Genomic DNA, 24,164 nt, shown 5'->3' on the forward strand with positions numbered 1-24,164 from the left:
GGGCCGGGGTGGGTTCTTTTTTATATTCTTTGTCTTTGTAAGTCATTGTATCTTTCTTTTTCTATATATCCTCTTGTATTGGGTTGGGTTGAAATACCCATTATGCTTCATTTCAATATATTCTTAACTGTCTATCAAAAAAAAACTAACGAGTTAAGCAGATGTGTATCAATGTTAGTAAAACTATTTAACAAAGGATCTTGTTTTAAACCACACTTTAGAACTTAATTAATTTAAAGTTTCTAGGATTAAGAATGCATTTACATGCCATGTTTTATATACTAGAGTTGTTTAACTACAGATATTTCATTATTTCTCCCCTAATTTACCCTGTTAATAAACATATTCACATATTATAAACTGTACAATTAACAATTATTTAATTTGTACACACAAGTTAAGCTAAGTTTCTACCAATTAATTATATACATAGGCATACAAGCATATACACATAAACATATCACACACATGTATATTATACATTTTAAAGTTCAAAAAAATATTATACATTTAAACATAACACATAACACATAACACATACATATCATAAGCATATACACATAAACATATCACAGATGTATATTACGCATATTTGAACATAACACGTAACACATACATATTATATCACATTATCATACTAACATATAGCTAAAGTTTGGGCTTTAGCCCTCCAAATTATCAACAAAAAAAAAAAAAACATATAGCTAAAGTACATAGACATACGAATTAACACATGTTTCACATACACATACACGTACATACAACTAAACACATATACGATGAGCCGCTTTCTGAAAAACAACGTAACAGCCTACGATCTTTGCACATCAACTGGCCGCTCATGGTCTCCCGTCCTTGTCACATCCACAACTGTGCAATTCTCTCCCTCCGTGCCACAAAAGCCTGTCCTTGTACTGGTCCTCGCTCCTCCGGTGCTGGTGGGTGGCGCTGTAGATCTACTCCTCGCTCCTCCAGTGCTGGTGGGTGGAGCTGTAGATCTACTTCACGCTCCTGCTGCGCCTGTGGGCGGCGTAGACGTGTCCAGAGGCACCATAGGACTGCCATGAAAACCAGTAGCGCGCACAAGGTGATGACCACAATGATGATGAGCGGATGCTTCGAATTCCCCTCTGCCTCTGCGTAGTCAGGGTGGTGGAATCAGAACGGCTCCAAGTCGAGCTCTGGTGGAGAAGCCGGAGTAGGGCCAGAGGGCAATGAGCGAGGCATTAGGGATTCAGATCGAATGCTCACACCTAAGAATGCCGCCACCTAAGAATGCTCACACCTGCTATGGGCAGAGAAGCATATCAACGTTTTTTTAATAGAATCAAGCTTTCGGTAAGGCAAATAAATTTAAAAAGTTCATGTTTAGATGTTGATAAGCAAAACTGAAATTTGCAAACTCACAATAGAACATAAAAATATTCAGTTTTCACTAAATTCAAGTATCCTCAGTCCAAACCATCCAAATTTTGACATGTATTGGCAGCAGGGAAAAATGCAATATCTACACAAAAAACTGAAAAAATAATTATGAAGATTTCTGCTGCTGGCTTAGACTTGGCTTCTTTGACACATAAACCTCCAAACAACACCTACGCCAAAGCCCTTACGCAAATGCTAATTCTGAGTCTTAATTATTTCACTTTGCTTATTCATCTCTTCACCTTGGATCACACTCAATCCAAATGAAGGTCATTAACCGGATCAATTGAACTGAATTGAATTAGTTGATTCTTATTTCACTTTACTTATGCAACCGTCACTACAACATTTTGGGTCTACAGCAACGCCCGAAAAGCGTTTCCTAATCCCAAAAAAGCGTTGCCTTTGGTTTCGGAAACGCTTCTGCAAGTGTGGTCGTCTGAGGCGTTGCCTAAGCCTAAGAGAACGTTTTTCATAATATAGCGCAACACTTGGGGTTAAAGCGTAGCCCTTTATATGATAGGGAAACGTTTTTCCAATTTCCCTACGGAAACACTTTTGCGGACGTTTTCGTAAATAACTAGAGAAAAGCGTTCTCTTATGTTTTTTAGAACATATCTTAAAGTGTAGCGGTAGCATTCGCTATACCAGAAGCGTTGCCTTTTCTACCTAAGAGAACAGTTTTTTGCAGTGAAGTTGAAAATGTTCTTTTTTTTGTCAACAGTTGAAAATGTTCTATTTTATAAGGAAATTGGTCTTTTGTTGATATGGGGAGATTCATAAAAAATATTGTCATCAAATTGAATACAATTATATACTTGCTAATTAAAATAGTATTTCATTCATTGAAATGGAAATTGAGAGGGAACCCCACAGTCATCTAACAGAATTTGTCCTAGACCGCATGGACCCATATTGAGAACCATACATGATTAACAAAAGAAAGAGCATATTTTGACATAAAATCAACAGCTTTGTTGCAATTCCTTTTAACCTGCAGCAACTGACTTGTGTAGAAATTATCAGATAGAATCTTGCAATCCTCCATAACCATCTAAATCCACGTAATCCAACAAGGAGTGGAAAATTTAATCCATGTAATCCAACAAATTTAATAATCCAAACTAATAAGCTAAAGATCCAAACTAAAGATCCAAACTACAGGATCCAAATTCCACCATCAAAGTGTAGCATCATCTTCTTCCGCCATCATGCCACCATCATTTTGCTACAAACAAAAAATATATACATATATCAGTCACTGTGAAGTACATAAAACATGTGTAACAAGAATAAAAAATTTACATTCAATCAAGAAGCATAGTGAAAAATGATGGCCAAATCATCCTAATTCATTTGACGAAGAATTGAGAAAATACGTCTCGGCCGTTGCACCATGATTGTGGCCTTTCTTCTGTACAAGGGAACATGAATAGTTTACATTCAATTACCAGACTTAGAATAAGAAAATAAACTAGTTGTCATGTTTCAGCTTCTACTAGGCAGGCATGCCAACTGTTCAATACTAAGCAAACCAAAGTAAGAATATGGTAGGAACTAGCATCTTCATTGCTGAAAATAGTGAAATCCCTCTTGATTACAAAACACAACAACAGAACTTTGAGGATCTTCCAAGCCTCCCAATGATAAATCCATGAATATGACAAAGAGATCAAATCAGAAGAGAAAAATAGCATGCAACTCTACTTTACCTCTTGATTATTTGGAGCATGCATAAATGTAGATGAATGTAGAGGGCCATTGTCATCACTGGGGAGTAACAAGGCAGCTAAAGCATCCAAATCAACTGCGTTGTCAGTATGGTTCAGCATGGTCCGTAGAAGAATTTGAAATTTTCGCTCCATGTCCTCATGCTTTGCCTCCATGTCATGCACCTTATCAGTTAAACGTTGGACTTCCTTCGCATGTTTTTTCTCAATTTCAGCTATTTCATTATTCCTTTTGAAGACACTTGGTGTCATAGTTCTCCCGTAGCATCGCACTCTCCCCGGTCTTTCGTCGCCAAACACTTGCTTAAAAGCTTCAGAAGAAGATTGACCACAATTTTCAACCAAGTCATGAAGTTTTGTCTACCAAATTTAAAAGTAATGTTAGTTGAGGATATGCATAATCATATTCAAAAAAATAAATCAAAGAAAGAAACTTACAATCACATTATTTGTTTCTTCATCCACCTTTTTTCCTTTCTTGCTTTTACGAGTTTCAATGAAAATATCAGCTTGAGTAGAGCTCTCTCCATCCTCTTTGCTTGCACGCTGCATCAAGACAATGATTTTAGCAGAAAAGTCATACACATTTAAATGCCCACTTATTACAATGACAATGATATACCAATCTCTCCCTTATACAAGCAAAGCTTATAGGCCCCACTCGGTGTCTCCATTTCTGCTGTGCTATATTTCTAGCATTTTTGGCACTGATTTCCTGTGTTAATATTAAAAAATTATTACACATGAAAAAATAACAAAACATCAAAGAACTGTAGGTATATATATCTTACTTTAATTGCTTCAAGCCTCCAATAATCTATCAACTCTCTAAAGTGTGCCTCTGGTACTAAATCTCACATGGTTCTTCCTTTGATCTTCTCTTATGCCTGGAATTTGAGTAGATCTAGTTGCTTGTAGTTCTATTCTAGTGCTCAATGGTTGCATCATATGTTTTTTTTTTTTAGCCTTGTTCATCAGAATGATCCTCTTGGTTAGATTTCGTAGAGTTCACCGGTTGCTGCCTCTGCTGCTGTATTTTTTGTTGTATAGAGGAAGATTCTTCTACTTGAACTGATTTTCTAAAACTCACATGGTTCTTCCTTTGATCTTCGCTTTGCTGGCTCTGGTTTTTCTTTTGCTGTTGTATTTGACTAGACCCCTTCATTTTCTTCAAATTGTTAGCACCTTCCAATTTCACTTTGTACAGCTGAAGAAATTCAGCACTAGTCTTAGCTTGGAGATCATAATCACTTCTTCTTTTCATTTTCCTACAAAAAAATAGAAAAATAATCAATCACATTTGTAAACAGTAGGAAAACAAAATTATAACATAAAAGTAAACCATCAAGAGAGCAAAGAATAAGATACCAAAACTCAGCTTCAGAAATAGAAGCTTGAATTAGCAGCAAACAAAACAGCCAACAAAAGGTTAACTTCAAAGACATTGCAAATATACAAATTTACAGTTAATAAATTACGCGTGTACAATTGAACGAGTTGATTAACCATTCTAGTTGTTAATATAAGTGAATTCTGAAGACCTACAATACTCCCAATGATAATTTGTGAGAAACAAAAAGAAGATAAATGTACGTACCATCGGTTGAGGGGGCATTCTTCATGTCATCATAAGAGATAACAGGATCAATCTCTTTTTCTGACCAAGCGCTGCTTTCTCTTTATCTTAACCCCGGTCTCGATTTACCAAGTGGGTTTCTGCTCTTTTCGTTTCTTCCCTGTGTAAATCGGTTTATTAGCACCCTTATTGCTAATTCATTTATTTATTCAATTTTGGCCTTTCAAAAAAAACTTACCAAGTTGTCTTCAAAAATGCAGAAAAGGAAAGTGTGGGAATTGGCACAAATGAGAGTGTGGAATTGGTTGAGGGCTAATTGCAGCAAGTTTTATTTCTCCTTCCTCTGATTCTCACTTACTGAAGAGGCGGGTCGCGATTCCTTATACCTCTGCACTGTTTTGATGCTGAGTTTCTGCCTTGGTTTTCATTTTTCTGCACTGGCACTGTGGTTTTTTGGCTCAGCTTCCAGGAATGTTCGCGATGAGGTCTGGGATGTTTTGTTCCTCTGAGCTGTTATTTGTTCAGCCCTGTATTATGCAGATCTCGTTACTGTCCAGCTAAGCTATGTTTGCTTTTTTATGGTTTGCAGTGTAGACGGTTTTCTCTGCTTCTTTGCTGTATTCTGTTTCCCCTTTTCCCTTCCTTTTGTTCTTCACTTGTACATATAAGGTTTTGAATACACCTAGTGCTTCCTAATATTACTTGGCTTACCAAAAAAAAGTTTGGTGGGTTGCAATTTTGAATAGCTTTCGATAGCTATATTTGCATTTAATTTCTTGTTCCTTTTGCTGGTATGTTGTGTGCTCTTTAGCTGTGTAATTTTAATATAACATGCAGTGCCCGAAGAGTGTATTTATATCCTATATCCAAGCTCCTGTGTTAGTGTGCTTCAGATAGAGCACATGGAGCTCTAAAAAATAAAGTGAAAGTGTTCTACCAAATATCATATCTTAGAGAATGAGAACAAGCATGCATGCATGAGTCATAGGCAGCACATGCATTATCAGATGATAAAGACAACCTTAATTCCCATGTACTCAAAGATGATAAAGACAACCAAGGCGGATGAAATATCACTTACCAAATAGGGTGAGAATATTTTCTAGAATTGTTTTCTATTTTATGTTCACATTCTATTAATTCGACATTAAATTCACATCTACTATTATTTTTATCTCTGCCTACATTAATGATTTATCACGTTAGAAAAAACAAAATTAGTCTCTTAATATAGGGGCAATAATACATGGCAAATTTTACCACACCCCCGCGGGTGTGAAACCGTATTAATGCGATGGTCCAGTCGAAACGTGACACGTGTCGTCATTTTTTATTTTTGTAAATGATTTAATAATAAATTGAGGGACCAGTTAAAAAAGATGTAATTTTAAGGCACTAAATGCATGAAAACAATTATTTTACCCAAATCAAACCGTGGTTAAGGTATTTCAAGGGAGAATTGAAAGTTGAATCGCTGAGCAGCCTTGACAATCTGGTTAGGGTTATGTTGTGACGAAAATCCCCTTCACTGGCTGTAATCGACGTTTGAGTATCAGTTTGATTGGGTAGAGGGTTTCGTTAACCATTTCGAGCAGCTGGAGTAAGGAAGGAAATCCCTCTTTTTTGTTCGTATTCGTTTTTTGTGGTGTTGGTTCATTGATTGTGTTTACCCTTCCAACAGTTGAGTTAATAACTAAAATCCCCTTTGTCCGTATGTTTAGCTGATTTCGAAGCCAGTTTGAATTGGTCAAATATGCTTAGCACATATTTCTTTCTTTATTTTGTTCTTTAATTTATCGAAGAAATCTGAGACTGCCACCTCTTGGTTAAGGTAGCTGGACCATTCTGCGCTAAAATATGTAGTCATAATCTTCAAATTCCTGCATCTTCTAGGAGTCGCATCACAATCAGGACCGGTGCGGTTTGAAAAATTTGACAAGTTTTTGTCTCGGATGCGAAGTCAACCAACTACAAAGTTGAAGAGAAAAGTAAAGTAATCGGTCTCTTAGCACTTTCGGTCCTAAGCTGTGTGGAATTTAGCCAAATTCCTTCATCTGATCTTTTATTTCGAATTTTGGAAAAAAAATTATTCCACCATAAATCTCTAAATATTATATCTTGATTTATTGTGGTGGTCTCATATTTTTTAAAAATCATCTGATATTAGTTTTGTTGAAATTTACAGCTAAAAGTTCGTTATATAACTTTGCACTTTAAAAGTGCGTTAACTTCACACTTTAAAAGTGTGTGAGTCATGCATATCTAAAGTGTTTTTAGTTGCATACAAAGAAATTTAAAATGACAGTAACTGCGACGGCAACGGTGATGGAGGAAAGTTGAGAAAGGAGAAGATGGAGACAAAAGATAAGAAGAGAGAAGAGAGAATGTGAGGATGGGGGGTGAGGATTTTTTATATTTTTTATGGAAAATGTTGTGTGGCACGACGTGGGTTCTCGTGCACCACGCACGAAGCAACATAAACTGTAGCTGTTCTTTTTTTTTACAGTTGTAATTTTGTGGCGGTTGAACACTAAATGAGTCTCGTGCCTCTTTTGTTGTGCCACGTAGCATTGTTCATTTTTTATTAAGGTCAATTTAATATTTTTACACTTTTAAAGGGAGTTGGAATAAATGTGGAAGGGGTATGAATATCGATTCCCCTTTTTATTTTACATGATAAAAGCATGCTAATGCAATTCACTAGAGAATCCGGAATGGAGATCCAGATTCAATCATCCATGCCTAAAAAATCTTATAATATTAACAAACGTTTAAGTAGCTTTTAAACACTTCTTATATATGAACATTTAGACTGCAAGGTGACTCTAATCATGTAGAGAATTTATCCATACATCCTTAACAGTTGCACAAGAACATGTGAATCAATGTAGGCGTGCTGTCAAAACAGCATGTGTCGAATTAAATTAGGACAGTAATTTTTAGCTTCAAACCCTTCAACAAATAAGGTGGGGGGGGGGGGCTACCAAAACTGTGGATTCATCTAACTCACGTATAATTAACATAAGAAAACAATATAGTTTCCTATGTACTTTTAACTTTGTTATCAATATCATGCATATATACACAGACCGTTTTGTTGTGTACATAATTATATACCTCTTTGGAACTATTTGGAAGGACCTTAGGAAAACTTTCCCCGAGATTAAAAGAACAAGACACTCTTTAGTGCATTCAAGCAGGAAAATAAATAAGGGCCTAAATAGACATGTAGGATGCCAGAGCATTAATTATCAAATTGAAATTTATGGCTATTATTGATAATTAAGATTCAACCCCCATGATACCAGTTTCAGCAACTGTGAAATGAAATGAGAAATGGAAAAGATAATTACGAAAGAGACCTGCCAGTATCTTCTGACCCCCAAGGTTCAATTGGCCTGAAGTGCTTTAGATCTATCTATTCCCCACTTCCATTAGACTAGTATAATATTATGTTTTGGATAAAAAAATCATTTAATCGTGATCTACAGTGCAATTAAGTCTCTGAGCAAGGAGTTTATTAATTTTGATGCACACCATCATCTAATAATATTTGTTCCTTTTGACACGTCGCAATTTCAATTTAAAAAAAAAAAGTCAAAACAAAAACAAAAATTGAATCCTAACTTGGTGTGACCAGTATTACTTTGGTGTGACCCGTATTCATCTTGTTGATCCTCTTTCAACAAACGCACTGGATTGTCTTCCTCGTCCTGCTTGCCCCTCTCGCCTGCAACTAGTAGTTTTTCGTCGTGCCACACTGATGTCCACCAGAACGCATTGACCACCCTTCTTCCTGGTCCTGCTTGCCCCTCTAGCCTGCAACCAGTAGTTTTCGATCGTGCCACACCGTTGTCCACACATGACACATTGGCTGCCGTAAATGCCACGTCAAACCGCCACCCACTCTCCACCTTGTTTCGTTGTTTGCACTACTTTGCACCTTGCCTTTGAGAGATTTTCGATCTGCACTTTTTTCCCTTCATAATATAGCAACAAATATGCTCTAATTTTCTCATTAATAGCCAAGCACTTGCTCTTCTCTCTTCTTCTTTTCATGGGAAGTAATTCCGAGGATGTTGTACAGTGTTGTGATGTCATAATGCAAGAACAAAGCAAGATTGATGTATTTTTTTTTTGTGAATGGAAAAAGAAGACAAAAAAAAATGAAACAAACATATCCCTAGATAGAAGGGTCTCTATCCTTGGCGGATGATCTTCCAAGACTGTGATGGTGCATTGGAGCTACGCACCTGAAGTAGCAAGAAAGTCTGTTTGCTCATTCGCACTCCTAGCAATATGCTTGCGGTGAATATCACAATCCCTAGATAGCAATTGACGGATCTTAAGAAATTCATCGGCTAACACATGAAACTAGAAACGGTCCCACTCAAGGGTTTCATCCAATTCCAAGCAATCTGTCTCACACATAGCCTGCTTTATATTAAGATCCTAAAGAAGGTTCAAGCCCACCTTCGATGCATGAAGCTCATCCAAAAGAGGTTCGCCTCTCACCATACTAGCATGAAAACCTTCAACCCGCTCTCATGCGTCATTTATAATCAAGCCTCCCATTCCCATTCGATCCAGACGAGCACTATATGATCCATCCACAACAAGGTAGAAGATGTTCACTGGGAGAGGAAACCAAATCAACTTATGTCTAGCATCGAGATCATTCAAACCTTGTTTACCATTATATATTAAGATATACATATGCTTCTACATAATCCATTTTAAAGCAACAATTGTTGTCCACTTTTTAACATCTAGCACCATGTTGTTTCTCCACCTCCACAACCCCTAACCGCAGTCAAAAAAAGGTAGGAATGTGCTCTCCATTAACCTGAGAGAGAAACCAAATTTCTACATTGCTTGACCAGAAGTTAGGCCAAGAGAAAGCATTTAAAGGCAGCCAAATTTCCTTAGAGTGGGGACAATCACTGAGACAATGGAGGTTATCTTCAATGGGGTGAGAGCACCGAGCACAAGCTAGAGACGGAGCAAGCTGGTATTTGAAGTGATGCTTATTCACTTGGATGACATTATGAAGGAGAAGCTGTAACGCCCCAATTTCTAAACCGGGGATCACATTAGTAACCCAACAAATATGGGGACTAACTCGGGTTTTTTTCTTCCAAAAGAGGTGATAAATTTCGAAACCCTAATGGCCCATCATCACCCAAGCAATGGCCCCAGAAGTTCCAGGTAAGCTGGCCGGGCACAACGCCTCATTGAAAGTCCTTCTTGCCTTATACAGAACAACCCATGTTCTTACTTGAACTCAAATGAGCTAGGTTTTTAATATTTTTCAAAAAAAATTCAATTATCCATTTAAAGTTCAAACCAATTCAACTAATTTAGTTTAATCAACTTTTCCTAAACTTAAATCAATTAATCATTTGATTTTCAAACTTATTCAATTATTAACGTTCAAAAACAAATCGTCAATTGTCGCATAATAATAATAATAATAATAATAATAATAATAATAATAATAATAATAATAATAATAATAATAATAATAATAATAATAATCCCGTATAATCCTAAAATAAAACCGCTAGCGTAAAAATTCAAAAAAAAAACGACGTACGGAAACAAAGTATAAGATTATTTCATAAACGTTCGCTTTGCACGCTTTCCATCTTCTCCGCCTTTAAGCCTCGTCGCCTAGCCCTAGTTGTCGCCATCAACTCCTTGTCGCCAAGAAAATCAGACCTCACCACTTAACGGCTCATCAATTAAAGCGTTAAGCGCCCACATAGACAAGTAGCAAGCATTAAGGGTTTGTAAAAGTATATGTCAAAACATCTTAAAATATAAGAAAATGAAGAATTAAATCATATTTGTTAGCAAAAATATATTAGTTAAACATTATTATTCAACAAATATTATAATTCAAATTATTTAATTATTATATCTGAGTAAGTCTGTGGTGAATGTTTGCACCCGGAACTCATTCCTGTCTCTGCCAATATGTTTTCGAGTTCTCCCTAAAGTCTAAACCATGTCAAAGTGGACTTTGCCCGTCAAAGTCGGGGTTGGGGGAATCCACAAGTTCGAGTTTGATTGACATGTATATGGAAAAGCCTACAATCAAAAAAACTATAAACATTAGTACCTACAATTGTGATTCAAAGACCTTCATAACTCTTTGTCTAGTGTACCAAATTGTTATGCAGTCATAAAAAGATGGGTCCGGCTATGGTGCGTTAGTAAAATAGTGGTGGATGGTACAATTATCATTATTCATTTTAAACGGGTTACAGTTTGGTCCTTTTAAACATTAAATCTTGTAATCATGCGTAAGACCTCAAATTTGTTTCCTTTTTAAAACACCCCCTCTGACATTACCAATTGGGTTGTCGTTGTTTATGCTATCCCATTTTGTTTATGGATCTGGGTGTTTGTTGTTTTATGGTTTCACGGGTCTTGCTTTCGTTTATCCAAAGATCTTGCGTTTAGGATCCCGATTGATGGCATGAAGATGCAGGAAGTGATTTAAAGGTGCGACACTGCCGAAAAATGTTGCAAATTAATCCTAGCTGTCCAGAAAGCTACAGAACTCAATAAACTTGGCTTGTATGTTCATTTCTTTGTTCAATTCGAAAATGATATGCCCAGAGCCTAAAACTATGTTGTTCATGTCCTAAATGCTAAAACAGAGCTTAAAAATACGCTGGGGAATGTCAGAACGAACCAGAAATGAATTTCACTATTTTTCCGGCGAGAAGATCGCCGAAGAAGTTGACCGGAGCTGGGTCTTTCTCCGTGTTTGAGAAATATGGTACCAGGTGCAGGTGCGTCTTGCTTCCAGGAGGAGAGTGGTGGTGTTTTCGTGGTGTGGGTCGATTGGACGAAGGAGAAAAGGGTAGTTACAGGTCGCCTAAACTCACCGGATTCTGGGCAGGTTCGCCGGAGAGTTAAAAGCTTCTTCTTCCTCGCGAATTCTTGCCCAAAGCTTCTCAAATTCTGCCCAGAATTGTTCTATGAGCTTCCAGAAACAGAATGGGACATATTTGAAGTGGATTGGATGGAAGGAAAGGGAAAGCTTCTCATTGGTGCTCTCGCCCCTTCACTCACACCATATTGGACCACCGCACCTCTTCCTAAACTAACACCACCTCACTTGGATGCCAAACAACCTACATCTTTGTCTGAACCAGACACCCGATTACGCCACCACGAAGCTTAGAGACGCAATAACCTTCATCTGAGACCTCAAGTCAAGCACTCTAAGGTCAACAATCACCCTATTGGGCTAACCTTCACAATAAACAACTACAAATTAATCATGACCCATTAATTATTTACCAGAAACTATTCACTAACCGGGATTTAATCATTACCCATTATTTATTCATTACCCAGAAATTGTTCATTACCCAGAATTATACGGTGGTAGATGGTGTTAAAGCTCCAGTCTCTACACAGGTTTAATACCTACACTTTGATTCTTTGTCAGGCACCTTGAAATTAAAAGATACAAAGACTTGGGTCCATATTAAAACCTTTAAAGCCCATAGGGACTACAAACGAATTATGCAATTTTACAATGCTTACATTCCTTTTTCCTTATGCACCGTACCTAACCATTTCACTTGTGCACAATAGCCGGACCCTAAAAAGATCGTCTACACGTGGATTGTGAGATTCTAGTTTTGCACAGGATGAACGATTTGAAAGTTTGATATGATTACATTTTTTAAGGCTTTAATTGTAAAAGACGAAAAGCAAAAATAAGACTAAACATCAAATATGAGAAAAACATATTAGGGCTCGATTTCATTGGTCATGTCCTATGTTCTTCCTATATTCAAGCATAAAATATATATATATATATATATATGAATCACTTCCATTTATCCAAGATGATCCGCCCATATATCCACTTACTAAAGGCCTTTAGCCCTAGTTAACTTAAGCAATGCATTAATCATCCAGTAATTCAAGCAAGCATAGCCAAGGGTAGTTCTTATTCGATAACTGTCATTTTTAAGTATATTTATGATTTTAAGCGCTTGTTCGACCTAGATGTTTGAATTATAAATCAGTTTATCCCTCAAATTAACTAGTATAGTAAATATTTAGTATAAATAGTGTGTAAATATTCGGAGTGTAAATCTATTATTTAACCCAAGTTTTTCTGTGTAGTTTGGAAGAACATGGAAATTCAAAGCTAAAACAAGAACCTACAATGGAAGAAATGTGCTTAGCCATAATTTTTTCGCTAAGTGAATTTGAGGCGGTTTAGAAGGGTTTTTCAAAGATGATTCTTGCTGAGCAAAAATGTTCTCGCTAAACAAGAATGCATTTCCTCGCCTTCAAGGAAGCTACTCGTTAAACAAGTCTTTGATTGCCAAGTGAGCTTGCTCGCTCCTGCCATGTTTAAAAGGTTGGAAATAAGGACTTTTGGGCATCCCTTCACACTTTTTCCCAAAATTTAAAATAGGGGGAAGAGCTCAAAGCTAGAGGGCTCCAAAGGAGGTTGGAAAGGTTGGAGTTTCAAGGTGTTGGTGGTAACCATGGGAGGCTCGTGGCACCTCCTCGAGGCCATTAAAGCTTGCTAGATATGAGAAGAAAAAATTTAGTAAAATTGAGTTTTTTAATAATCAAAAATTCGTAAGATTAAGACATAAGTCAAGTCAAACGACACTTATAAATTAAGGGAATCAAACTCTGTAGTGGGCATAACAACATAGACTCACGCATACCCATTACAACCGAAGAGTTATTGTTCATTTACAATAGTTGAAAATCAAATTTCCAACTACTTACCTAAGGGATGAAATGTTGAATGCCTTTAACGACTAAATTAACCCACTTTAAACAAAACATAACATTATAGATTAAAATACTATTAGACTATGTACAATGGTTTTAAAATTCAACACCCTCCTTTTTCAGTTTTTACACTTCACATCATCTTTTTACAATGGTTTTGTTTAATAAAATTCAACACCCTAACCCACCACTTTTATTTCATATTCTTATTTTCTTTTATGTTTTTGTTTTTGTGATTATATATTAATAACAATTATCGATTTAAATTAAATAAAAAAATTAAGAGTTAAATTTTTTTCTTTCTAGTTTAATAATTTATTATTTTAATTTTATATTTTTAATTAATTTTTTCTTGCAAGTAAAAAAAGACAAGATATAGGGCTAGTCATTATTAAAACAAGTGAAATTATAAAAAACTTAAAATGCAATACAATACAATACACTAAAAAAAAGGTTAAAGCTACAAACAAGAGTTTATTGGAGGCTAAATAGAAAAAGTAGAGGGGAAAAATGTGGTTTCTTTTTTCTGTGTCCAAATCAAATGAATCAAGACTCTATTTATAGACAAAAAAAAATGATGAATTTTGGTGAAATAAAAAAAAATTAATTTATTACGAAATAATTGACCCCATATAATTAGGATGAGATAAAAATATAGAAATCACAACAACCAATTAGATTTTGTCAAATGTGTTAAGTGACCCCTTACTATTCATTGAACTAGTTGAAAATATTCAACTAGTTGAATATTCAACAGACTATTCAACACCTAAGTGCAATGGGTTAAACAGCTGAATCGGGATTCAACATCCCCATTCTCATTGTAACTAGTCTAATATAAACTCAACTATATATACTGGCAAAACCTAAGATCTGATCAAAATAGAATTGAAAAAAGAGAGGTTTAAATCTATTTTTTATTCAAATCCACCTTTTCCCAGTTAGCTAGCTGGAAAAAGGTTTACCAATTACCAGAGAGCATTCTGCCAAGGTTATGCAGTACTCTAGAGCCTAGAGCTAACCCAATTTGAAATTTCAGAAATGAATATCAAGATAATCAATGCACATGACCGTTTAAGGTACTACTGATGGCAGTAGTGAGGTATCAGATTCTAATTCCTGTAACTGATATAATTAAAATCTTCAATTGTTTGCTGATTTAAGTAACTGTCATTCTGAACAATTTAAATTAATAGTACAATTTTCTCTCAAATAGAAAAAAGTTAAACAATCATTTTCATCACAAGTTAACATTTTGCTTCCTTTGGTGCTAGCTGATCTCTGCCTACAAAAGATGGCTCAACATGGTGGTGGTCGTGGTCCCACTGACAGCCATGCTGCTACTGAAGGTGGTGGCAGTGGCAAAAACGCTGGTGGTGCCAAAAAAGTGGAGGAGGTGCAACCACACCCTGTGAAAGAGCAATTACCTGGAGTTCAGTATTGCATTAATAGTCCTCCTCCATGGCGTCCGTACCCTGTTCTTTACTTTTAATAACTTTTTAATTATTATTATTTTCATAGTTTATTGGAACTTTTTTTTTGAGGGTCTAGTTTATTGGAACTTGGAACACAAACTCTAGGTGTATGTTTGGATAGAAGTTATAACAAATTTTTTTTTTCAGCGATTCTACTTATTCTAAAAGAGTGTATCTCAATTGATACATACGATCCAAGTGTCTTTCGCGTTTTTATATTGATATACGTGTTTTAAAGTTTTATTTTTTGCATTGGAGTAAGGGAAAATGTTACTTTAACATGTTCCCAAACAAAGCTCAAAGTTGTTAAAACCTAAAAGAAAAAATCTTTCAACATCACATGTGGTGGAGTTAGTGGTGGAGGGTGGATGTGATGGTGATGGTGCTAGTAGCAGTGGTGAAGGGTAGCGACGAAGTTGGTGGTGTTGGCGTTGATGAGTGTTACCTGGTATGGTGACGATGAAGTTGGTGGTGTTGGCGTGGGTGGGTGCTACCTGGTGGCGGCAATGGTCAAGGCAGTGGTAACAACAATGGTAGTGGGAGAAGGTGGTGGTGGCGGAGATGTAGAGATGGCGGCGGCGACGACGCTATTGGTGGAGGGTGGTGTTGGATGGTGCTGCAGGTGCAAACTGGTGGTCTCAATGGTGGTGATGGTGGAGGTGGTTGTTGTGGTGGCAGCAGTGGTAGTGGTGGAGGGTTATGGTGGCGGTGAAGGTCTTGGAGGGTGGTGGTGGCAGCGGCGATGGTCGGGTGGATAACCACTTATACCCCACATCAGTCATATCCTCCAAATGTGGACCTGGTACCTCTACTTTCACTCCATAACTCACAACTCCAATTGCTAGCTAGGTCATGGATGACATGCCTTTGAAATGTAGAGGTCAATTCGAACCAGAAGTTTGAGACTTTAAAAATGCATGTGTACATGCTCTTAGGGGCACCACCAACTTTCTTCTTGAATTCATTGTTCTCTTGAACATCCCAAGCATGGGAGTGCCTCAAGCGGTTATTCGAACTTGAATATGACTAGTATGACCATACACAACATGGGTCAAGGTCTATGGAGCGGGGACATGTTAATCATGGTCAAACTCATAATAGCATGATGTGGGGGCAACATGGACGACCTTCAAATGCAATTATGAAGACTAATCCACATTTTCTAAGACAACAAATGAATGAGAGTAATTATGGAATGGTCTATATACTCACCCAACACATAAATATTTTGTTTTCAACCCCTTAATATATATATATATATATATATATAAGTGATTTGAATCATGCATTAATGAGAATAAGAATTAATTATTAATAACTTTTTAAATCATTAATGCTAATATATGTTAATTGTAAAATTTCTCATAACAAGTAAATTAAAAAAAATTCTTCATAAATTTCTTTATGATAATATATGCTATTAATTTTACCTTCAAAAAAAATATATGCTATTAATTTATTATCTTGAATATAGTAAAGAATTAAAATTGTAAACTTTTTAAAAGAATTAAAAATGGTTAATAAATGTATTTCTATATAGTCACACTTTTTATTATACTTGTTTTATTATCTAGGAAATTGTTCCTATCCCAAATTTTTTGGCATTTTAATGGGAATTAGATTTCCCACCCCTGGGTTTAGAATTGCCACCCCATTTAAAAGTGGGGAAAAACCAATATTGCCCCTCCGTGTTTTAATCCGAATGTATAACATTCGGACTCCTCTGAATTTTCAAATGTCGGACTCAGTTAATAATAGAACAAAACTATCAATTCAGATTCACATTTGTAACGGGACAGAACATCAACTCTCGGACTGGTTCAGTAGAAGCGACCCAGAGGCACCCAAATCGACCCACACATCACGACCAAAAGCAACCAAGAATCATCTGTGATTCAAAACCGACCACACTGAGGTAATTTGTTGGAATCCACGACCAAGAATCATTTGTATTTTGAATCATGTGTATTTTGATGAGTTGGTGTTGTGATTTCAAATTTAGGGTTTCAAATTTAGGTATTTCAGATTAGGTTAGGTTTCGAATCCCTTTTTATGAGTTGATTTGGTGAAATTTCATTCCTATTGTGATTTCTGGGGTATATGGGGTTCTGAGGTGCGAATTTGGGGATATTCGTACTCCGAATCTTGAAGATTCGGACTGGTTCAGGACTTCAAGATTCGGACTGGTTCAGGACTTCAAGATTCGGACTTGAGAGATTCAGTAATGTCTCTCCTATTGCTTCTGTTATTGTTTTTCATGATAAGATGAATGGGGTGAAGATAATTTCCATGCTTTTGGCTATCTTAGGGTAGTGGTTAAGGACATAACCAACTTGAGATTTCACATTTGAATTTCATAACATTATTTGAATTGTATTGAAATTTCATAACATTAGTTTACTGTGTATACTTGTGGATTGCTTCAACTAGTTAGTTACTCATTACATAGCTATTAATCTGTTTTCCTTATTTTTTCTAATAGATTATGGCGAGGACAAAGCAAACTAAGAGGGTATCGTCTGAAGAGTTGGCCGATCGTCGTGCCTATCTCCACGCTTCTCATAGGCGAGGTGATCATGATACAGATGTGTCGACTTCTCGGAAGCGGGCTAGGAAGGGTGCTATGAAGGGGGCTCCGAAGGCGACCACTGAGGTTCCTGCCCCTGCTACTGAGGTTCCTGCTACTCAGGTTCCTGCCCCTGCTACTGAGGTTCCTGCTACTCAGGTTCCTGCTACTGAGGTTCCTGCTCTCTCGACGCCTGAGGTTACTGCTACTGAGGTTTCTCCTCAGTCGACGCCTGAGGTTACCGCCCACGATACTGTTGAGCCTTCCACCTCTTCACTTGATATTGATGCAGTTGAGGAGCCGGAGTCGGAGTCGGGGTCTGAGTCTGAGATTGAGGGTGAGGATGTAGAGGTAGAGGATCCGAATATGCCGCCGCTCCAGAGAGATCCACCGTTTCCTGGTGGGCCGGTTGAGTTGTCACTTCTGCAGCATTACCCGGATCACATAGCGCTGTGGACGTGGCATACCCTACTAGGCACCACTGACCCTCGTTATTCTGAGCGAGGTGATTTGAGGCTTGCCACTGCTGGTACGAAGCTCGGGCTGATGACGTGTGAGGGGGACAATTACAGAGAGGTCCGCTTGATTGTGGAGAGGAGCGGACTGTATCCACTGGTCAGGTGCAGCTATGTAGAGACGGATCCAGGGCTTATATCGGCCCTTGTGGAGAGGTGGCACGAGGAGACTAGTAGTTTCCACATGCCATTTGGGGAGATGACTGTCACCCTTGACGACGTCTCCGCTCTTCTTCACATCCCGGTTGGTGGGAGATTCTACACTCCAGGAGTGGCCTCGAGATATGATGTGGCAGAGACCTGCGCTTTGCTGTTAGGGGGGGATGCAGATTTGTACATGGCTGAGTTTGATAGGCTTAGGGGTCCGACTATGAGGTTCAGCTTCTTGCGAGACCTTTACCCGAAAGCTGTTGCAGGTTTGTTTCATTCATTATCTGAACTTTTTCCAACTATTATTTATATTTACTTAATCATAATTGGTATTACATTGTAATGTAGAGGGGTGGTACGAGCATGCAGCCAGGATGTACCTGATGCATCTTGTTGGCGCGACATTGTTCGCCGACAAGAGTGGGGGGCACTCATTCTCCGCCCGTTGGATAGGCATGCTACAGGATCTTGAGCGGGTGTCGGAGTTCGCGTGGGGCGCCATGGCCCTTGCCACGTTGTACGACCAGCTTGGACAGTCTTCTCGCAGCGGGGTCAAACAGATGGGCGGTTACACTTCCCTGTTGATGGCCTAGGTCTTTGAGCACTTTCCAGACAGGCTCGTTCGCCGGTATGCGAACCCGGCTTACACAGAGGACCAGCCCAGAGCTCGTAGGTGGACAGAGTCACGGTCGAGGCATGCTAGGCTTGACGAGAGGCGAGTACTACTTAATGAGTTGACGGCCGACGACGTCACTTGGACTCCATATGAGGCCCACAGGGAATGGCGACAGCGGGATGAGAGGGCTTTGTTCTCAGGCTACATTCGGTGTCCCTATCCCCCTGCTGTGCGACCTCATCTTCCGGAGCGGGTCATGCGACAGTTTGGGTATATACAGACGATCCCGCGCCACCCTAGTGAGATGGATAGATCTCCCGCAGCTGAGGTTGTTGATGCGGCATTCGCAGGTTATGTGCAGTACTTGTTCCCTGAGGGCGACCCTGCTATAGAGGAGGGACAGGTTGTGGGCGGTTACATGGATTGGTACGCTAGAGTGTCTCATTGTTTCATCATACCGGATGAGAGGAGGATTGATCTCAGTGCCGTGGTAAATTTTAAATTTTATTTCTATTTTCTTTATGCACTTGTGGTTTTCTGTATGTGATTTACTAACAGCGTTTTTTTTATTATTTACTTTCAGGCTGCTTTGCGTAGGGCTTTAGAAGTCCTTGAGTTGTCACTTGAGGTGGATGATGCTTTGCTGCCAGGCACACAGGCCCGCGCTTTAACGGAGATAGCACTTCGCATCCTCCAGGACTTGGCTGGGACACAGGGCATTGCTTACGCTGCTGGGAGAGGAGGTCTGGGAGCAGGTGGCCGAGTAGGTGGCCGAGCCGGCGGCCGAGCAGGTGGCCGAGCAGGTGGCCGGGAGGGCGGCAGGGCAGCAGGTGGCCGGGAGGGCGGCAGGGCAGAAGCCAGGGGAGGTCGTAGGGGTAGGGGAGGTCGTCGGGGTAGGGGACAGTAGGGGACATTAGTTGTATGAGCATTTTGTTGACATTACTATTATGATATTAGGGGACTATGTATTTTGCACTACTATTTCGGATTAGTATGAGTTTTATCTTCACTTTAACGTATATTTTTTTTTATTTTTCACTTTTACCCTAAACCCTAATAATTTGTGAGCTTTATCTTCACTTTAACATTTTTTTTTCTTTTTCACTTTTATAATCAACCCTAATAATTTTAAAAATCAATAACTTTTATAACCAACCCTAATAATCAACCCTTGTAATGGAAACCAAAACCTGGCACTCAACAACACAAACCCTTGTAATGAAGTTTAATCTTCAAGATATAATCCGAAACTTCAACCTTCGGATCAGTATGAAACTTCATCCTTCGGATTAGTATGAAACTTCAACTTCCGGACACCTCTGACAGATTCTATCACCTTTTTCAGCACCATTACTCCATAGCTTCACCTACCTCACCACCATTATGGCCTGCATAAACTCCTCAACCACCAAACCACCCCCATTACATTTCACTTCTGATCACCCTCACTCCCTCACTTCCTCTTTTCTTACTACCCCTCAACCCCCCACCACCATCATTGCACCACCAACAACAACCTTCATGCACCACCAACAACAACCTTCATCAACCAGCACCACCTTGGTATGTATCATTGCATCCATTATAATTTGCCAATAATATACATTTGTTTATATTTTCTACCATTTAAATTTCTCTTCATTTTTTGCCACCACCATCACTTCAATTTTTCTGCCTCGACATAAATCCGAATGTTCAAGTCTCGGATTAGTACGAAAGTTATAGTCTCGGATTAGTACGAGAGTTATAGTCTCGGATTAGTACGAATGTTCATTATACGGACTGTTAACCAGTGGCAGATTGGTTTATGCAGGCAGTATGACGAGCACATTTTTCTATGATGATGAAATGCTGCTTCTAAAACAAGATAATGATGTCAGTGAAGGAATGTTGCTTCAACAACAAGATAATGTTCAGCCTATAAGTGTGGATACCATTCATTTATGGTCGACCGATCAGGTATTCATTGCGTATACCATAATGACATTATTGTTTAGTGATGCTTGAATTGATTACTAATTTTAAAATGATATGTTACCACTGTACAGATATTTGAAACTGTTGATGACCTTAAACAATGGGCTAAGAATGTTGGGAAGGACAATGGATATGCGATTGTGACTGGAAGGTCTGATTATTCCAGAAAAGGTGGAAATATGTATATTGTTCTGCGGTGCTCGAAGCATGGTGTGTACATCCCGTACAAGGACCCTAAGTCCTTCAAGTACAACTCCACCGGATCACAAAAATGTGATTGTCCTTTTAAACTTAAAGGACGACCTACGGAGGGTGATAAAAATTGGTGGCTGAAAGTGTTGGAAGGGGTACACAACCATGAACCAGCTAGATCTTTGGTTGGCCATTCTTATGCTGGTCGACTAACAGAAGAAGAGAAGGTTCAAGTCGACAGCATGAATAACAATTGGGTCCCACCGAGACACATGTTGGCCACTTTGAAGGAAAATAATCCGGGTAACTTGTCTACCATCACTCAAGTGTATAATCGCATCAAAAAAGTTAAAGAATTAGACCGCGGGCCACTTACAGAGATGCAATATTTGCTGAAGAAGTTGGCAGAAGCCAACTATGTTCACTTTGAAAGACATGAAGAAGATTCGGGTGTCATTATGGAACTTTTCTGGGCTCATCCTAATGCTATTAAACTCTTCAACACATTCCCTCACGTGGTAATCATGGATTGCACATACAAGACAAACAAATTTCAAATTCCATTGCTTGAAATGGTTGGCCTCACTTCTACTGGTCTGACTTACTCCATTGCATTTTGCTACATGACTCGTGAGCGCACACCTGACTATGTTTGGGCCTTGGAGTGCATGAAATCTCTACTTGCTGACCCTGCCCGATTACCTGGAGTGATTGTGACTGATAGGGAATTGGCTTTACTCAGTGCTGTTCGGAATATTTTTCCTGAGGCTACCCATTTACTATGCCTATTCCACATAAACAAGAATGTTGAGGCAAAGTGCAAATTGTGGGTTGACACAACGGATTTTAAAGCCTTAGTGATGCAAAAGTGGAATGAAGTGGTATATGCGGAAACAACTACACAATTTGAGGAGGAATGGAGCGACATGTGTGATATGTGTAAGGATCATCCAAGGTTCACATCGTACATTTATGACACTTGGTTGGTTCACAAGGAGAAATTTGTGAAGGCATGGACAAACAGAGTGAAGCATTTTGGAACGACAACAAGTAACAGGTACTACGCACATGCAATCTTGATAGACTTGCTTCATTTGATAGAATTGATTCATTTGATAGGCTTGTTTCATTTTTTGTATGCATTTGATAGACTTGTTTCATTTGATAGAATTGATTCATTTGATAGGCTTGTTTCATTTTTTGTATGCATTTGATAGGCTTGATAGACTAGCTTCATGTTTGTATGCAGGGCTGAAAGTGCACATGCAAGCTTGAAGAAGATGCTTAGGAACGGCAAGGGTAACCTGTGCGATTCATGGGAAGCAATTGATAGGTTGACCATTGTACGCCACAATGCAATACAAGCATCGTTTGAGCGCAGTATTAACATTGTAGAGCACCGTTTCAAGTCTCCAATGTATAAGAATATGAGAGGATTCGTTGCTAAACATGCACTTCACCTAATGTATGATGAACAAAACAGATTTTGGGGTCATGGTGAGAAATGCGGTTGCGTGATGAAAGTCACTCATGGACTACCTTGCGCTTGTGCACTTCAGAGTATGGCCTCAATTCCGTATGCAGCAGTTGATCCATTCTGGAAGATACTTTCTTGGGAACAAGTGCCTGTTGTGGAGAGTCAAACCTCAAACAGTGGATGCATGCCGCTAGAGATTGAGGCTTTGTGGGATCATTTCAATACCTTGGATGATGCGGGCCAAAGTATGCTGAGAAGGAAGCTTAGAGAGCTTTATTGTCCTCAAATCAGTTCATTGTGTCCTCCTGAAGTGAAGATAAAGCACAATCAATCGTCCAAGGAGAGGAAAACCAAACCTCCCAGAGGTCAATCAATAGGATCCACCCAGCGTGACCTTTCACATTGGGAACATGTTGACAATCAGACCAAAGAACAAGAATCGAAAGCTAGCAAGAGGAAACCTAGGCTCACCAAAACTCCTAAAACAACTCCAACATCGCGAGCTCCTAAGTCAAAGAACAAGAAGGCTATGACGGCCACCGGCTCCAAAATCTACTTACCGGAGTTGCCATCTTTTTTATGGCCATATATACATGAAGTGATAGATGTTGTCGGGGATGGTAATTGTGGATACAGAGCCGTCGCTGCATTGCTGGACCTTCAGAACGGTCAGGACGGTTGGCCTCGGGTTAGGGAAGAGCTGATTGTAGAACTCACACTCTATGAGAAACACTATACACGCATGTGGGGTTATGATGTGGTACAAGCCATGCACAATCGTCTCACTCTCCCTCCTGATGGTAGAGCCACTAAAGCCAAATGGATGCATCTACCGGAGATGGGGTACCTTATTGCTAACCGGTTTCGGGTGGTTTTCATCTCCATCTCGTTAAAATCTAGTTACACTTACCTTCCGATGAGAGGAGGCGCCCCACCGTTAGAACATCCTGTCATAGCTATTGGTCATGTGACCAATCACTTTGTACAGGTATATCCTCAATTAAATACATATCTTCTTTTTTATTAATACACTCTCTTGTCACGTTAAACAATTTATATTGAAATATATCTAATTTTACTACTATACTCTTAAATGTAGCTGAAGTTGGTGTCTGGACATCCTATGCCGCCAATTGCTCCCCAATGGGAATACAACGTTGAAAAACCCGAGTCCGAATGGTGTAAACCGTATAAAGAGCGTTTGGATAGATTTATGGCTGAACACACTGTTTGGATTGGTCCTTGTGTTATTACCAACTTTGATTTAACAGACATAACAGAAGATTGATAATATGATTCATGTTTGTAATGTTGTAACCATGTCTGTAACCATATTATTAGCAAGAATATTTTCCTACATGTATTAAGACAATGCTCCAGTATTGTAACGAGGTCTGTTTGTCCCATATTATTGTCACTGCATTTTCACGTTTCTGTCTGTGACAGTATCTGGTTTTAGAGGTACGAATCTTGAAGTTTCATATTAATCCGGGTTTTCAACTCTCGGACGTCTTAAAAAGGGGGGGTGGTAAATTTAATTATGAATCAATCCGGAACTTATAGTCCTGGATTGATCCGAAACTTAAAGTCCTGGAGTGATCCGAAACTTATAGTCCTGGATCACCCTTATCAAGCAGCAGAATGCCTACACAACCAAACTCTGACCACCATCAATTAC

At 38.7% G+C, this 24,164-nt stretch overlaps 5 protein-coding genes across 5 annotated transcripts; 4 read left to right on the top strand and 1 right to left on the bottom strand.

Moving 5' to 3' along the window:
- Positions 1-2,225: 2,225 nt before the first annotated feature.
- On the bottom strand, positions 2,226-4,600 carry LOC130718971 (uncharacterized). Its single transcript, XM_057569625.1, has 7 exons — positions 4,524-4,600; positions 4,122-4,423; positions 3,947-4,002; positions 3,778-3,870; positions 3,594-3,701; positions 3,138-3,515; positions 2,226-2,653 (listed from the first exon to the last, which is right to left on the bottom strand). The coding sequence occupies exons 1-7, from the start codon at positions 4,598-4,600 to the stop codon at positions 2,606-2,608; spliced, it is 1,062 nt and encodes a 353-aa protein (XP_057425608.1). The 3' UTR covers positions 2,226-2,605.
- Positions 4,601-16,662: 12,062 nt separating this feature from the next.
- LOC130718598 (uncharacterized) lies at positions 16,663-18,911 on the top strand. The gene is made up of 2 exons (XM_057569210.1): positions 16,663-16,908; positions 17,476-18,911. The coding sequence occupies exon 2, from the start codon at positions 17,479-17,481 to the stop codon at positions 18,565-18,567; it is 1,089 nt and encodes a 362-aa protein (XP_057425193.1). The 5' UTR covers positions 16,663-16,908; positions 17,476-17,478; the 3' UTR covers positions 18,568-18,911.
- Positions 18,599-20,473, top strand: LOC130718972 (protein MAIN-LIKE 1-like). Its single transcript, XM_057569626.1, has 3 exons — positions 18,599-18,791; positions 18,837-19,330; positions 19,424-20,473. Exons 1-3 carry the CDS (start codon positions 18,599-18,601, stop codon positions 19,745-19,747), a joined length of 1,011 nt encoding a protein of 336 aa, XP_057425609.1. The 3' UTR covers positions 19,748-20,473.
- Positions 20,474-20,658: 185 nt separating this feature from the next.
- LOC130718974 (PKS-NRPS hybrid synthetase cheA-like) lies at positions 20,659-23,299 on the top strand. The gene is made up of 4 exons (XM_057569627.1): positions 20,659-20,799; positions 20,889-22,066; positions 22,259-23,246; positions 23,291-23,299. Exons 1-4 carry the CDS (start codon positions 20,659-20,661, stop codon positions 23,297-23,299), a joined length of 2,316 nt encoding a protein of 771 aa, XP_057425610.1.
- Positions 23,300-23,314: 15 nt separating this feature from the next.
- Positions 23,315-23,827, top strand: LOC130720161 (uncharacterized). The gene is made up of 2 exons (XM_057570777.1): positions 23,315-23,474; positions 23,586-23,827. The coding sequence occupies exons 1-2, from the start codon at positions 23,325-23,327 to the stop codon at positions 23,772-23,774; spliced, it is 339 nt and encodes a 112-aa protein (XP_057426760.1). The 5' UTR covers positions 23,315-23,324; the 3' UTR covers positions 23,775-23,827.
- The last annotated feature ends 337 nt before the right edge of the window (positions 23,828-24,164 follow it).

The sequence above is a fragment of the Lotus japonicus genome, chromosome 5 (genome assembly GCF_012489685.1).
Source record: "Lotus japonicus ecotype B-129 chromosome 5, LjGifu_v1.2".
Taxonomy (NCBI): Eukaryota; Viridiplantae; Streptophyta; class Magnoliopsida; order Fabales; family Fabaceae; genus Lotus; species Lotus japonicus.